The 17901-nt window shown below is 46.8% G+C and overlaps 1 protein-coding gene across 1 annotated transcript in view; it reads left to right on the top strand.

Moving 5' to 3' along the window:
• The first annotated feature begins 10896 nt into the window (after positions 1-10896).
• Positions 10897-17901, top strand: part of LOC139553964 (protein EFR3 homolog B-like) — a 64860-nt gene continuing 57855 nt past the window's right edge. Inside the window, exon 1 of the mRNA XM_071366790.1 lies at positions 10897-11173. Within this exon, the coding sequence (XP_071222891.1) occupies positions 10996-11173 (178 nt within the window). The 5' untranslated portion in view covers positions 10897-10995. The remainder of the gene's footprint in view (positions 11174-17901) is intronic.

The following is a 17901-nucleotide window of genomic DNA, read 5'->3' as shown; positions in this document are numbered from 1 at the left end:
CTGTGTCAGGTTTTGGCCAGGACTGTTCTGGTTTTTTGTCACTAGATGTCCCCATTGCACCTTTTTTGTACCTTTTGTTTTTCCCTTGCTCTAATTATTGTTTGCACCTGTATGTCGTTCCCTTGTTAGTATTTAATCCCTGTGTGTTCCTCAGTTCCTTGCTCAGTGTTTGTATGTTAGCACCCAGCCCCAGCCCAAGCCTTGTTGTGAACATATATTTTTCTCTTGTTGGATTTTCCAGAGGTTCTCTGGTTTTGTTCTTTTGTATTTTGTATTAGTCTTTTGAGGTTTGTTTTTCCCTTGCTGTTTTTACCACTTTGTGGATTTTCTTTGTATTTTGGAAGATATCTATTTTTTATTAAACCACCATCTCTAGTACTGCTGTGTCTGCCTCATCTTCTGGGTTCTGCCGATTTAGTGACTGTTTCTCGCACCGGGTCCTGACAGAAACACTGAGCCATTAAAATGAACCCAGAGGCAGCCAGTACCCAGGACTTTTTTCCCATGCTGTCCCACCACGAGGGGACTGTCCAACGTCACGAAGCTGCTCTGGTTCAGCAAGAGGCCTTAATGGCTGGACATTCTCAACTTCTGTCGGAGATGATGACTTCCATAAAGCAGATTTCTGATCAACTTTCTCCTGCAACCGCTTCTGCTCCAGTTCATCAGATTCAAGTGCCCGTGGCAGTTAACCCCCTGGCTGAACCTCGTCTGCCGCCTCCCCAACGGTTCTCAGGTGATCCGAGTGGTTGTAAGGGGTTTTTCACCCAATGGTCTCTCTCCTTCGAGCTGCAACCCTCGTCATTTCCCACCGACCGGTCCAAGATAGCATATATCATCACCCTGCTGTCGGAAAAAGCCCTAGCCTGGGCTACTGCTGTGTGGGATGCCCAAAGTCCCTGCTGTGCCAGCTACTCTACCTTTGCTGAAGAATTCAAGCGAGTGTTTCAAGGTCCTACCAGCGGTCCTGACTCAGCCAAACAGCTCCTGACTCTCCGCCAAGGTCGGCGCAGCGTGACGGACTATGCCATCCAGTTCCGCACGGTGGCAGCAGCGAGTGGCTGGAATGACGAGGCGCTCACAGTGTGCTTTTTGAAGGGTCTTTCCGACACCATCCAAGATGAACTGGTCACTCGGGAACCACCGGACAACCTCGAGTCCCTGATCAAGTTGGCTTCACGCATAGACCAGCGTCTGAGAGAGAGAGAGCTCAACCGTAGATCTCTCACCCTAGCTCCTATCGGTCCCAGCTCCGAGTCTCCACCTTTATCCCCGCTGACTCCACCGGAACCCATGCAGGTTGGACGCATCTCCCAGGCTGAGAGAGACCGCCGGATGAGGGAGCGATGCTGTCTATATTGCGGCAAACCGGGCCATTTCCTCTCCACGTGTCCCGGGCTCCAGGGAAAACGCACTCTCCCGTGCAGGCCTGGGAGGACGGTAACGGGAAACATAACCTCCTCTCATCCATCCAACTCCCGCCTGCTCATTCCAGTTACCCTTTCCTGGGACAACCACGAGCTTCCCCTTCAAGCCTTGGTAGACTCTGGAGCCGCAGGTAACTTCATGGATCGTGTCTGGGCGAAGGAGAATGGCGTTCCCTCTGAACCTCTAAGTGACCCCATAAGGGTTACTACGTTGGATGGAAGCCCTTTGGGATCTGGACTTGTCACTCGTGTCACTACCCCCTTGCGTCTTTCAGTTTCCCAACACCAGGAAGTGATGAACTTTCATCTGACCTCGTGTTCCGAGTTCCCTCTCGTCCTTGGATACCCCTGGCTTCACAGCCATAACCCTCACATCGACTGGTCTGTGGGCACTATCAAGCAGTGGGGTCCTACGTGCCAAGCCACTTGTATCTTCCCAAGTTCCCCCGAGTTCCCCTCCCGAGTCTCTAGAATCCATCGACCTGTCCCGAGTTCCCGAGTGTTACCATGACCTCAAACCGGTATTTAGCAAACAGAGGGCCACCAAACTACCACCCCATAGACCTTACGATTGCCCCATCGACCTGTTTCCGGGCACCTGCCCCCCCAGGGGTCGGATCTTTTCCCTATCTCCTCCCGAACGAGCTGCTATGGATACCTACATCAAGGACGCTCTGGCAGCAGGCCTCATGCGTCCATCCACCTCGCCGGCGGGAGCAGGGTTTTTCTTTGTGGCCAAAAAAGACGGGGGATTACGTCCTTGCATCGACTACCGGGGACTTAATGCCATAACCGTCCGTAACCGCTACCCGCTACCCCTTATGGCCACAGCCTTTGAGCTGCTCCAGGAAGCAGTGGTCTTCACTAAGCTTGACCTGCGGAACGCATACCATCTTGTGCGGATCAAACCCGGTGACGAGTGGAAGACCGCTTTCAACATGCCTACTGGTCACTACGAATACTTGGTGATGCCCTTCGGCCTGACCAACGCCCCGGCTGTGTTCCAAGCGCTCATAAACGATGTGCTTAGGGATATGCTTAACATTTTCGTGTTTGTTTACTTGGATGACATCCTCATCTTTTCGAGCTCCCTTCAAGAACACACTAAGCATGTCAGACAAGTGCTCAAACGCCTCCTAGACAGCCATTTGTACGTTAAGCCGGAAAAGTGTGAATTCCATTCCTCTCGAGTACAGTTCCTGGGATTTGTAGTGGAACCCGGTCGAGTCCAGATGGACCCCAAGAAGGTAGGGGCGGTAGCAGATTGGCCCACCCCCAAGTCCGTTAATGAAGTTCAGCGTTTCCTGGGCTTCACTAACTTCTACCGCAAGTTCATCAAGAACTTCAGCTCGGTGGCAGCCCCTCTCTCAGCTTTAACCAAGGGTGGCAACACAAGGTTTCTGTGGGGAAGAGAAGCTGAGACGGCCTTCCAAGGACTCAAGCAGCGCATCCTCTCTGCTCCCATCCTGACACTACCGACGGCGGATTAACCTTTTGTGGTGGAGGTAGACGCATCAGAGGTTGGTGTTGGAGCTGTCCTGTCTCAGAGGGGTGAAGACAAGAGGCTTCATCCTTGCGCCTTCTTCTCTCACCGGCTTACCCCGGCCGAGAGGAATTACGATGTGGGGGATCGTGAACTCCTAGCGGTTAAGATGGCATTGAAGGAATGGAGACACTGGCTCGAGGGGGCTTCTCAACCGTTTCAAGTGCTTACGGACCACAAAAATCTGGAGTATATCCAGCAGGCGAAGCGGTTGAACTCCAGACAAGCTCGATGGTCTCTTTTCTTCAGCCGATTCCAGTTTATTCTCACCTATAGACCCGGGTCGAAGAATCTCAAACCGGATGCCTTGTCACGAGTCTACTCTCCTGCCATTCGAGAAGATACTGACATGACTGTTCTTCCTGCCGCTAAGATCGTGGCTCCGATCTCGTGGCAAGTGGAGGATACCGTGAAACAAGCTCAAGCCATCGAACCGGGCCCTGGAGGAGGTCCTGCTAATCGGTTGTTTGTTCCCAAGGCAGCAAGGTCCCAAGTCCTTCTGTGGGGGCACTCCTCTCGCCTCACCTGTCACCCGGGCGTAGGTCGCACCTTGGAGTTCATCCAGCGTAAGTTCTGGTGGCCCACCATAAAAGAAGACGTTGCCACTTTCGTCAAGGCCTGTTCCGTGTGCTGCCAGGGCAAATCTTCTCACCTCCGCCCTCAAGGACTCCTTCACCCTTTATCTATTCCCCACCGACCCTGGTCCCATATCTCGCTGGACTTTATTACTGGCCTTCCTCCGTCCCATGGTAATACTACGATCCTAGTCATCATCGACAGGTTTTCTAAGGCGGCCAGGTTTGTTCCCTTGACCAAATTACCTTCTGCCAAGGAAACAGCTGAGTTGGTGATTAACCATGTGTTCCGAGTCTTTGGCATCCCGCAAGATATGGTTTCCGACAGAGGTCCCCAGTTCGCCTCAAGGTTTTGGAAGGCCTTCTGCCAACTCATAGGGGCCACGGCCAGTTTATCTTCAGGGTACCATCCGGAGTCCAACGGCCAAACTGAGAGGATGAATCAGGAGCTGGAAACCACCCTCAGATGTATGGTTTCCAACAACCCATCCACATGGTCATCCTTCATTGTTTGGGCTGAGTACGCGCACAACACCTTGTGCTCCTCCTCCACTGGTATATCCCCGCACGAGTGTCAGTTTGGCTATGCTCCTCTATTGTTCCCGGACCAGGAGGCAGAAGTCAGAGTGCCTTCAGCCTCGAGGTTCATCAGACGCTGTCGGCTTACGTGGAAGAAGGCCCGTCTTAATCTTCTGCGTTCCTCACAGCAGTACCAACGACAAGCCAACAGACGTCGCCGTCCCGGTCCTACCCTGTACCCCGGCCAGAGAGTATGGCTCTCAACAAAAAACTTACCGCTACGGGTGGAGTCTCGCAAGCTGTCCCAGAGATTCATCGGACCCTTTAAGATTGCCAGGAGAGTCAATCCCGTTACTTTTCGCCTGCACTTACCCAGATCCCTTAAAATCAATCCCACATTTCACATTTCTTTATTAAAACCTGTTGTTTTTTCTCCCCTTATTCCGGCAGGCAGACCTCCCCCTCCGCCCCGTGTCATCGGAGGCCAGTCGGCTTATACCGTCCACCGGATACTGGACTCCCGCCGGGTGCAGCGGTCCTGGCAGTATCTGGTGGACTGGGAAGGCTACGGTCCCGAGGAGCGCTCCTGGGTTCCTGCCAAGGACATACTGGACCCTGACCTCATTCGTCAGTTCAGGGCCCTCCACCCTGAGAAGGCTGGTAGGAACGTCAGGAGCCGTTCCTAGGAGGGGGATTCTGTCAGGTTTTGGCCAGGACTGTTCTGGTTTTTTGTCACTAGATGTCCCCATTGCACCTTTTTTGTACCTTTTTGTTTTTCCCTTGCTCTAATTATTGTTTGCACCTGTATGTCGTTCACTTGTTAGTATTTAATCCCTGTGTGTTCCTCAGTTCCTTGCTCAGTGTTTGTATGTTAGCACCCAGCCCCAGCCCAAGCCTTGTTGTGAACATATATTTTTCTCTTGTTGGATTTTCCAGAGGTTCTCTGGTTTTGTTCTTTTGTATTTTGTATTAGTCTTTTGAGGTTTGTTTTTCCCTTGCTGTTTTTACCACTTTGTGGATTTTCTTTGTATTTTGGAAGATATCTATTTTTTATTAAACCACCATCTCTAGTACTGCTGTGTCTGCCTCATCTTCTGGGTTCTGCCGATTTAGTGACTGTTTCTCGCACCGGGTCCTGACATGCTGGTAGTTCCTTGGTGTCCACATACGCACTATACACACACATACACATGGATTTAGTACTGTAGATATGTGGTAGTGGTGGAGTAGGGGCCTGTAATGTGAAATCTGTGAATGTATTGTAATGTTTTTTAAATTGTATAAACTGCATTCATTTAGCTGGACGCCAGGAAGAGTAGCTGCTGTATTGGCAGCAGCTAATAGGGATCCGTAATAAATACAAATACACATCACCAACAAACTATCATGGTCCCAACACACCAAGAAAGTCGTGAAGAGGGCACAACAACGCCTTTTCCCCCTAAGGAAACTGAAAAGATGTGGCATGGATCCCCAGATCCTCAAAAAGTTCTACAGCTGCACCATCGAGAGCATCCTGACCAGTTGCATCACCACCTGGTATGGCAACTGCTCAGCGTCCGACCCTAAGGTGCTAGAGGGTAGTGCGTACAGCCCAGTACATCACTGGGGCCAAGTGTCCTGCCATCCAGGACTTATATACTAGGTGGTGTCAGAGAAAGGCCCCCAAAAAATTGTCAAAAATATATTAAGCATCTCAATCACATAGCGTAAAGGGGAAGTTCCCATAGGTCGTTTGGCAGCTTCTTCCAAAAAACAAAAAAGAGATCAGGCGGACAGAGGGACTTTAGTAGTAGGTTGAATCAGTATTTTATTGTGTTTTTCTGTGTCATGATTCCATTACTGGACAAATCATCTGCATAGGACAGGCAGTTTCAGGTTACACTTCATACATTTTAATTCAATTTGATGTGGATTATGGAAAGATAGGGAACGTGTGATGGGCTTTAGAAAGAAAATGTAAGGATCTATTAACCATGCGTCCAGTACTTTAAGCCTACTGTTTTATATGTGATGTTCTGAGTTATCAAAACATTTGCGGTGAAATTAGGCCTAAGTTATTTAAATTTGGCATAGCACCACGACAATGGATATTTACCCAGAGGACACTGCATCTATCCTAATGCTTATACTTACCTATTTGGTTCATGCATAGGCCTAGGCCTCATACAACTTTAGCCTAGAATTAAACTTAGGTTCCACGGTACCGGTGCCCCCTGGATATCGCCTCGTTATTGTTATTCTTATTGTGGTACTTTTTTATTTTAGTCTACTTGGTGTCACGATCGTCGTAACTTTGAGGAAGAGTGGACCAAGGCGCAGCGTGAGAGAAATACATCTTCTTTTATTTTTGAAGATGAAACACGAAAAACGAACACTTTTACAAAACAACAAACGACCGTGAAGCTACAAACGTTAAACATAGACAATTACCCACAAAAGCCTACTGCCTATGGCTGCCTTAAATATGGCTCCCAATCAGAGACAATGAATGACAGCTGTCTCAGATTGAGAACCATTCAGGCAACCATAGACTTACCTAGACACCTGCACTCAACACAAACCCATACACTCTACCAAAACCCCCTATACCATACAACCACCCCAGACGAGACAACTATACACAAACATCCCCCCTGTCACACCCTGACCTAACCAAAATATTACAGGAAACAAGGATAACTAAGGCCAGGGCGTGACACTTGGTAAATATTTTCTTCTTCTTTAACTGCACTGTTGGTTAAGGGCTTGTAAAGTAAGCATTTCACGGTTAAGTCTACACTTGTTGTATTCGGGCGCAGTTTGATTTGTTTTGACATGTGTGGTGTTGCATTGTCATCTTATATTAATGAACATGCATATCAACATTTGGAACTACCAAGTGTTACCGTTTGCCACGTGATCATCTTAAATACTTGGTGGGCATTTGGTTTGTGGGAGGCATGAGTTGGCATTCGTTTCGGTATAGGCTGGCTCAGCTGGGTTTTCAATGGCAAAAGGAAAGAGGTTTATCTAGCAGATGATAAAGACAAATTGGTAAGGAACCTGTTGTTTATAAACAGTATTCTATAGAGAAACTTTAATGGATTAATATTTTCCTCTGTAGTTTCATTCACATTGCTATTATCTTCTTCCTCAGAATGTCTGGGATCGGACACTTCAAAATGAGTTCCAACTAGTGTCTATTCCACAAGTCACCACCGGCTTAGACTTAGATGTTGAATTACCTATTTACTCTGTTCCATCTCACTGTGCAATCCACTGTCGCATCAGCCCAGCCAGGCAATTTATAAACTTGATCTCCACTATAAAAAGCATCTAGACATTATCTCACCTTTCTTTTAGATTAGCATTTAGTTTTCAACAGCGGAGATTTGTATAAATCTTTGTCTGTCTCTCCGACATCTGCAACATTGTTTCAATACTAATGAACGTGTTGAGAGTCGGGACGAGACAGACAGGCAGGCAGCCAGTCAAAATCCTATCCACAGTAGGCTACTAGCCCTGCCAAAGAGACTAGCAAGGCCTATCCTCTGTAGGCTACTAGCCCTGACAAAGAGGCTAGCAAGTTCTATCCACAGGAGGCTACTAACCCTGCCAAAGAGACTAGCAAAGCCTATCCTCTGTAGGCTACTAGCCCTGACAAAGAGACTAGCAAGTTCTATCCACAGGAGGCTACTAACCCTGCCAAAGAGACTAGCAAGGACTATCCTCTAGCCCTGCATTGATTTGAATAGAGCTTGTTATTATGTTGTGTGACATGACAAAGTGTTCACATTGAGGTATGTGTCCCAAATGGTACCCTATATATTGGGAGGGTCTAAAGTAGTGCACTCTGTAGGGAATAGGGTACACTTAGGGACACAGTAAAACAGAGTGCACTACTTATTGATTTTAGTCAGCTCTTGTCATACTATTGTCCCTGTAGCTACACATGTTACACCCTGGCCCAGACTAAACTCAGTACCAGTAGCAGACATCCAACCACACCACTATGGGTTTACACCAAGAGCAGAGGAGCTCCAAAGGACACTTCTACCTTTTCGATACACAGCTTCTTTCAGTGCAGGGAAAACATTTATATTTCATCATCGTCATCATCATCATCACCACCACCACCACCACTTTCTTCATCATCATCTTCGTCACCATCATCTTCATCACCATCATCTTCATCACCATCATCTTCATCACCATCACCATCTTTATCTTCATCTCTTGGCCAAGCAGCAACCCTGGGCAGCTGCACCTCAAACAATGGAAACAAGCGTTATAAACTGAGCCAATCACATTGGGAGCCAATCACATTGCTCCATCAATCAATCAATTAGGAACACTCAATTAAGGCAAAAGCATGCGCAGTAATTAAGGGCATTCGTCACACCTGTGACACACGTTCATGGCGAGAGTCCAATATCAGTCCCATATCTGTTTGTGCTGTATAGCTAACTCCTATGGCCGTTGGTTGTTATGCTATGTTGAGTTGGCTATACAGCAGCAGATCTGGGAATCTAGTAATATGTCGACCAGGGAATAGGGCTACAGTCTGGACTACCAGGGAATAGGGCTACAGTATGGACTACCAGGGAATAGGGTTACCAGGGAATAGGGCTACAGTATGGACTACCAGGGAATAGGGCTACCAGGGAATAGGGCTACAGTATGGACTACCAGGGAATAGGGCTACAGTTATGGACTACCAGGGAATAGGGCTACAGTATGGACTACCAGGGAATAGGGCTACAGTGTGGGCTACCAGGGAATAGGGCTACAGTATGGACTACCAGGGAATAGGGCTACAGTATGGGCTACCAGGGAATAGGGCTACAGTATGGACTACCAGGGAATAGGGCTACAGTATGGACTACCAGGGAATAGGGCTACAGTATGGACTACCAGGGAATAGGGCTACAGTATGGACTACCAGGGAATAGGGCTACAGTATGGACTACCAGGGAATAGGGCTACAGTATGGACTACCAGGGAATAGGGCTACCAGGGAATAGGGCTACCAGGGAATAGGGCTACAGTATGGACTACCAGGGAATAGGGCTACAGTTATGGACTACCAGGGAATAGGGCTACAGTATGGACTACCAGGGAATAGGGCTACAGTATGGGCTACCAGGGAATAGGGCTACAGTATGGACTACCAGGGAATAGGGCTACAGTATGGACTACCAGGGAATAGGGCTACAGTATGGGCTACCAGGGAATAGGGCTACAGTATGGACTACCAGGGAATAGGGCTACAGTATGGGCTACCAGGGAATAGGGCTACAGTATGGGCTACCAGGGAATAGGGCTACAGTATGGACTACCAGGGAATAGGGCTACAGTATGGACTACCAGGGAATAGGGCTACAGTATGGACTACCAGGGAATAGGGCTACAGTATGGACTACCAGGGAATAGGGCTACAGTATGGACTACCAGGGAATAGGGCTACAGTATGGACTACCAGGGAATAGGGCTACCAGGGAATAGGGCTACCAGGGAATAGGGCTACAGTATGGACTACCAGGGAATAGGGCTACAGTATGGGCTACCAGGGAATAGGGCTACAGTATGGACTACCAGGGAATAGGGCTACAGTATGGACTACCAGGGAATAGGGCTACAGTATGGACTACCAGGGAATAGGGCTACAGTATGGGCTACCAGGGAATAGGGCTACAGTATGGACTACCAGGGAATAGGGCTACAGTATGGACTACCAGGGAATAGGGCTACAGTATGGACTACCAGGGAATAGGGCTACAGTATGGACTACCAGGGAATAGGGCTACAGTATGGGCTACCAGGGAATAGGGCTACAGTATGGGCTACCAGGGAATAGGGCTACAGTATGGACTACCAGGGAATAGGGCTACAGTATGGACTACCAGGGAGACAGGGTTGTTCAAACAAAAGTGGATATTATCTGTACTTTGCTCTCTGGTGATGAGAGGACTGAGTGTTGGTGACGTTTGAGAGAGAGAGAGAGAGTGGAAACTGAGCTGCCCTTCCTAATCTCCTGCCAAATGTATGACCATATTAGAGACACATATTTCCCTCAGATTACACAGACCCAAGAATTCGAAAGCAAATCCAATTTTGATAAACTCCCGTATCTATTGGGTGAAATACCACAGTGTGCCATCACAGCAGCAAGATGTGTTGCCACAAGAAAAGGGCAACCAGTGAAGAACAAACACCATTGTAAATACAACCTATATTTATGTTTATTTATTTTCCCTTTTGTACTTTAACTATTTGCACATCATTACGACACTGTATATAGACATAATGTGACATTTGAAATATCTTTTTTCTTTTAGAACTTTTGTGAGTCTGTTGAATGTACATTTTTTATTGTTTATTTCACTTTTGTTTATTATCTATTTAACTTGCCTTGACAATGTTAACATACTGTATGTTTCCCATGCCAATAAAGCCCCTTAAATTGAAATTTCATTGAGAGAGAGCGAGAGAGAGGCTAACCAGCTAAGTGAGTGAAAAGATGGAGGGAGGGAGGGAGGTGTGAGAAAGTGTGAAAACAGAGGGAAGGAGGGAGGGAGGTGTGAGAAAGTGTGAAAACAGAGGGAAGGAGGGAGAGAGGTGTGAGGAAGTGTGAAAACAAAGGGAGGGAGGGAGGTATGAGGAAGTGTGAAAACAGAGGGAGGGAGGGAGGCATGTCAGTTTGGTGAGAGGAGTGAAAGTAGCCAAGGTGAAACTCAGTCCTCCAACAACACCAGGCTGCTATAGAGCACTCAGTCTTTCTCTCTCTACCCCTGCATTTTTCAGACACCCCATCCTCTCCTCCATTCTTCATCCTCTCCTCCCTTCCTCTTTCGCTGGCTTGGTGACCTCTGGTCTGCTTGTCACTTCCTGAGCCCTTTGACCTTTAACCCCAGGGAGCGCCGGGAGACCAGCAATTCCTCAGGACAAGATGCCCCTGACCCTCCCCAGCCTCCCTCGCTTCCCTCGTCGTCTCCTCCGCCTCCCGTCTCTGCCCAGGCTGCATGGTGTGCCCATGCCCCATCTGCCCATTCTGTCTGGCCTCTGCCAGGGGCCTCGGAGGCTGCTGCTGGACTGCACCTCTATACTGGACCATCTCCCTGTCTCAGGTAGGTGCCCTCTGACCCCTCAGCTTCCACTGGACCATCTCCCTGTCTCAGGTAGGTGCCTCTGACCCCTCACCTCCCACTGGACCATCTCCCTGTCTCAGGTAGGTGCCCTCTGACCCCTCAGCTTCCACTGGACCATCTCCCTGTCTCAGGTAGGTGCCCTCTGACCCCTCAGCTTCCACTGGACCATCTCCCTGTCTCAGGTAGGTGCCCTCTGACCCCTCAGCTTCCACTGGACCATCTCCCTGTCTCAGGTAGGTGCCCTCTGACCCCTCACCTCCCACTGGACCATCTCCCTGTCTCAGGTAGGTGCCCTCTGACCCCTCAGCTTCCACTGGACCATCTCCCTGTCTCAGGTAGGTGCCCTCTGACCCCTCAACTTCCACTGGACCATCTCCCTGTCTCAGGTAGGTGCCCTCTGACCCCTCAGCTTCCACTGGACCATCTCCCTGTCTCAGGTAGGTGCCCTCTGACCCCTCAGCTTCCACTGGACCATCTCCCTGTCTCAGGTAGGTGCCCTCTGACCCCTCACCTCCCACTGGACCATCTCCCTGTCTCAGGTAGGTGCCCTCTGACCCCTCAGACATCATTACAGCATCTAGTTTTGATTTACATTTGATTGAGTTGTCAACTACAGTAATTCAATGTGAAATCAACCAAACAATTGAACCATTTCAATGGATTAAGGGTAAAAGTTGATTGGTCGAAAACTCCTTTATGTTGATTACTTTTTTTGCAAATCCAATCAGTATTCCACCTTGATTTAACATCATCACATAGATTTTTGTTGTTGTCGATGTTGAAATGAAGTGGAAACAACATTGACTCAACCTGTTTGTGCCCAATGGGCTGTCTCAGGTAGGCACCTTCTGACCTTTAACCTAATCTCAAAAATCCAAATCAAATGTTATTTGTCACATAAACGTGTTTAGCATCATTACACATTGACCCCCGTGACCCCTTCACCCTGTTGGAACGTGACCTGGATAAAAAGAGAGAATCTCTGTCTTAATTGACAGCTTAATTACCCCTATAATAGACCACTGTTGGGTGTCATATGATTACCCCAGTAATAGACCACTGTTGGGTGTCATATGATTACCCCAGTAATAGACCACTGTTGGGTGTCATATGATTACCCCAGTAATAGACCACTGTTGGGTGTCATATGATTACCCCAGTAATAGACCACTGTTGGGTGTCATATGATTACCCCAGTAATAGACCACTGTTGGGTGTCATATGATTACCCCAGTAATAGACCACTGTTGGGTTTCATATGATTACCCCAGTAATAGACCACTGTTGGGTTTCATATGATTACCCCAGTAATAGACCACTGTTGGGTTTCATATGATTACCCCAGTAATAGACCACTGTTGGGTTTCATATGATTACCCCAGTAATAGACCACTGTTGGGTTTCATATGATTACCCCAGTAATAGACCACTGATGGGTGTCATATGATTACCCCAGTAATAGACCACTGTTGGGTTTCATATGATTACCCCAGTAATAGACCACTGTTGGGTGTCATATGATTACCCCAGTAATAGACCACTGTTGGGTGTCATATGAGATTTGCAAAGAGAAAAGGGAAGTAGAGAGAGAGGCTGGTAGGTCTTCATCATATACTCCTACAATTTCACCCTCATTTCAATAGTAGTTGAACTAGTTGTTCAACTAGTTGTTACTGCAATTGGACTGTTAGGATGTCTAGTTGTTACTGTATTTGGACTGTTAGGATGTTTAGTTGTTGCTGTATTTGGACTGTTAGTGTGTCTAGTTGTTACTGTATTTGGACTGTTAGTGTGTCTAGTTGTTACTGTATTTGGACTGTTAGTGTGTCTAGTTGTTGCTGTATTTGGACTGTTACTGTGTCTAGTTGTTACTGTATTTGGACTGTTAGTGTGTCTAGTTGTTGCTGTATTTGGACTGTCAGGATGTCTAGTTGTTGCTGTATTTGGACTGTTAGTGTGTCTAGTTGTTGCTGTATTTGGACTGTTAGTGTGTCTAGTTGTTACTGTATTTGGACTGTTAGTGTGTCTAGTTGTTGCTGTATTTGGACTGTTAGTGTGTCTAGTTGTTGCTGTATTTGGACTGTCAGGATGTCTAGTTGTTGCTGTATTTGGACTGTTAGTGTGTCTAGTTGTTACTGTATTTGGACTGTTAGTGTGTCTAGTTGTTGCTGTATTTTGACTGTTAGTGTGTCTAGTTGTTACTGTATTTGGACTGTTAGTGTGTCTAGTTGTTGCTGTATTTGGACTGTTAGTGTGTCTAGTTGTTGCTGTATTTGGACTGTCAGGATGTCTAGTTGTTGCTGTATTTGGACTGTTAGTGTGTCTAGTTGTTGCTGTATTTGGACTGTTAGTGTGTCTAGTTGTTGCTGTATTTGGACTGTCAGGATGTCTAGTTGTTGCTGTATTTGGACTGTTAGTGTGTCTAGTTGTTACTGTATTTGGACTGTTAGTGTGTCTAGTTGTTGCTGTATTTGGACTGTTAGTATGTCTAGTTGTTACTGTATTTGGACTGTTAGTATGTCTAGTTGTTACTGTATTTGGACTGTTAGTGTGTCTAGTTGTTACTGTATTTGGACTGTTAGTGTGTCTAGTTGTTGCTGTATTTGGACTGTTAGTGTGTCTAGTTGTTACTGTATTTGGACTGTTAGTGTGTCTAGTTGTTACTGTATTTGGACTGTTAGTGTGTCTAGTTGTTACTGTATTTGGACTGTTAGTGTGTCTAGTTGTTGCTGTATTTGGACTGTCAGGATGTCTAGTTGTTGCTGTATTTGGACTGTTAGTGTGTCTAGTTGTTGCTGTATTTGGACTGTTAGTGTGTCTAGTTGTTGCTGTATTTGGACTGTTAGTGTGTCTAGTTGTTGCTGTATTTGGACTGTTAGTGTGTCTAGTTGTTGCTGTATTTGGACTGTTAGGGTGTCTAGTTGTTGCTGTATTTGGACTGTTAGTGTGTCTAGTTGTTGCTGTATTTGGACTGTTAGTGTGTCTAGTTGTTGCTGTATTTGGACTGTTAGTGTGTCTAGTTGTTGCTGTATTTGGACTGTTAGTGTGTCTAGTTGTTGCTGTATTTGGACTGTTAGTGTGTCTAGTTGTTGCTGTATTTGGACTGTTAGTGTGTCTAGTTGTTGCTGTATTTGGACTGTTAGTGTGTCTAGTTGTTACTGTATTTGGACTGTTAGTGTGTCTAGTTGTTGCTGTATTTGGACTGTTAGTGTGTCTAGTTGTTGCTGTATTTGGACTGTCAGGATGTCTAGTTGTTGCTGTATTTGGACTGTTAGTGTGTCTAGTTGTTACTGTATTTGGACTGTTAGTGTGTCTAGTTGTTGCTGTATTTGGACTGTTAGTATGTCTAGTTGTTACTGTATTTGGACTGTTAGTATGTCTAGTTGTTACTGTATTTGGACTGTTAGTGTGTCTAGTTGTTACTGTATTTGGACTGTTAGTGTGTCTAGTTGTTGCTGTATTTGGACTGTTAGTGTGTCTAGTTGTTACTGTATTTGGACTGTTAGTGTGTCTAGTTGTTACTGTATTTGGACTGTTAGTGTGTCTAGTTGTTACTGTATTTGGACTGTTAGTGTGTCTAGTTGTTGCTGTATTTGGACTGTTAGTGTGTCTAGTTGTTACTGTATTTGGACTGTTAGTGTGTCTAGTTGTTGCTGTATTTGGACTGTTAGTGTGTCTAGTTGTTACTGTATTTGGACTGTTAGTGTGTCTAGTTGTTACTGTATTTGGACTGTTAGGATGTCTAGTTGTTACTGTATTTGGACTGTTAGTGTTTCTAGTTGTTGCTGTATTTGGACTGTTAGTGTGTCTAGTTGTTGCTGTATTTGGACTGTCAGGATGTCTAGTTGTTACTGTATTTGGACTGTTAGTGTGTCTAGTTGTTACTGTATTTGGACTGTTAGTGTGTCTAGTTGTTACTGTATTTGGACTGTTAGTGTGTCTAGTTGTTGCTGTATTTGGACTGTTAGTGTGTCTAGTTGTTGCTGTATTTGGACTGTTAGTGTGTCTAGTTGTTACTGTATTTGGACTGTTAGTGTGTCTAGTTGTTACTGTATTTGGACTGTTAGTGTGTCTAGTTGTTACTGTATTTGGACTGTTAGTGTGTCTAGTTGTTACTGTATTTGGACTGTTAGTGTGTCTAGTTGTTACTGTATTTGGACTGTTAGGATGTCTAGTTGTTACTGTATTTGGACTGTTAGTGTGTCTAGTTGTTTCTGTGTTAAAGTGCTGTCCTGTGAGTTGAAGCAGATTATCTCTGACTGAGCTGCTTCACATGGAAGGGATCTTTAGACCAGAGTCCTTTGGGAATGCAGCCAACAACTCCCACACTGCTCTGAGGCTGGCACAGCTGGCTGAAGTTGGCCTAATGTTACACAACAACGTGGAAGCCCTTTGGCGATCTTTTAAAGGAATACGGTACAGTAGGTGTGTCTGGAACACAACTGGTAGATCATCCCTTTAGAGCTGGTCTGGAAAAGGCTGTGGATGAGGATACTGTGGATGAGGATGCTGTGGATGAGGATACTGTGGATGAGGATACTGTGGATGGGGATGCTGTGGATGAGGATACTGTGATTCTATGGATGAGGATACTGTGGACGAGGATGCAGTGGATGAGGATACTGTGGATGAGGATACTGTGGATGAGGATACTGTGGATGAGCATACTGTGGATGATGATGCTGTGGATGAGCATACTGTGGATGAGGATGCTGTGGATGAGGATACTGTGATGCTGTGGATGAGGATACTGTGGATGATGATGCTGTGGATGAGGATACTGTGGATGAGCATACTGTGGATGAGGATGCTGTGGATGAGGATACTGTGGATGAGGATACTGTGGATGAGGATACTGTGGATGAGGATGCTGTGGATGATGATAATGTGATGCTGTGGATATGGATACTGTGATGCTGTGGATGAGTATACTGTGATGTTTTGGATGAGGATATCATGATGTTGTGGCTGAGGATACTGTGATGCTGTGGATGAGGATACTGTGATGTTGTGGATTAGGATACTGTGATGCTGTGGATGAGGATACTGTGATGTTGTGGCTGAGGATACTGTGATGCTGTGGCTGATTATACTGTGATGCTGTGGATGAGGATACTGTGATGCTGTGGATGAGGATGCTGTGGATGAGGATACTGTGATGCTGTGGATGAGGACACTGTGATGATGAGGATGCTGTGGATGAGGATACTGTGAAGTTGTGGATGAGGATACTGTGATGATGTGGCTGAGGATACTGTGACGCTGTGGCTGAGGATACTGTGACGCTGTGGATGAGGATATTGTGATGCTGTGGATGAGTATACTTTGATGTTTTGGATGATGATACTGTGATGCTGTGGCTGAGGATACTGTGATGCTGTGGATGAGGATACTGTGATGCTGTGGATGAGGATACTGTGATGCTGTGGATGAGTATACTGTGATGCTGTGGCTGAGGATACTGTGATGCTGTGGATGAGGATACTGTGATGCTGTGGATGAGGATACTGTGATGTTGTGGCTGAGGATACTGTGATGCTGTGGCTGAGGATACTGTGATGCTGTGGCTGAGGATACTGTGATGCTGTGGATGAGGATACTGTGATGCTGTGGATGAGGATGCTGTGGATGAGGATACTGTGATGCTGTGGATGAGGATACTGTGACACTGTGGATGAGGATACTGTGACGCTGTGGCTGAGGATACTGTGACGCTGTGGATGAGGATACTGTGACGCTGTGGCTGAGGATACTGTGACGCTGTGGATGAGGATACTGTGACGCTGTGGATGAGGATACTGTGATGCTGTGGATTAGGATACTGTGAAGTTGTGGATGAGGATACTGTGATGATGTGGCTGAGGATACTGTGATGCTGTGGATGAGGATACTGTGATGCTGTGGATGAGGATGGTTTGGTGTGTGTGTATGAGGATACTGTGATGGTGGTGCTGTGATGGTGGTGCTGTGATGGTGGTGCTTGCACACTCCTATACTTCATGTTCACCCGTGACTGCGTGGCCACACACGCCTCCAACTCAATCATCAAATTTGCAGATGACACAACAGTAGTAGGCCTGATTACCAACAATGCCGAGACAGCCTGCAGGGAGGAAGTGAGGGCCCTGGGAGTGTAGTGCCAGGAAAACAACCTCTCACTCAACATTAACAAAACAAAGGAGCTGATCGTGGACTCCCCCATCCACATCGACGGGACCGCAGTGGAGAAGGTGGAAAGCTTCAATTTTCTCGGCGTACACATCACTGACAAACTGAAATGGTCCACAGGTGTGGTGGAGAAGGCGCAATATCCCCTGTTCAACCTCAGGAGGCTGAATAAATTTGGCTTGGCACCTAAAGCCCTCACAAACTTTTACAGATGCAAAATTGAGAGCATCCTATCGGGCTGTATCACTGCCTGGTACGGCAACTGCACCGCCCGCCACCGCAGGGCTCTCACCGGGGGCAAACTACCTGCCCTCCAGGACACCTACACCACCCGATGTCACAGGAAGGCCAAAAAGATCATCAAGGACAACAACCACCCGAGTCACTGCCTGTTCTCCCCGCTATCATCCAGAAGGCGAGGTCAGTACAGGTGCATTAAAGCTGGGACCGAGAGACTGAAAAACAGCTTCTATCTCAAGGCCATCAGACTGTTAAATAGCCATCATTAGCACATTAGAGGCTGCTGCCCTGTATACATA

This window comes from Salvelinus alpinus, chromosome 25 (genome assembly GCF_045679555.1).
Source record: "Salvelinus alpinus chromosome 25, SLU_Salpinus.1, whole genome shotgun sequence".
Lineage (NCBI taxonomy): Eukaryota > Metazoa > Chordata > Actinopteri > Salmoniformes > Salmonidae > Salvelinus > Salvelinus alpinus.
The sequence above is the reverse complement of the archived record's forward strand: the minus strand, read 5'-3'. Positions and strand labels throughout refer to the sequence as shown.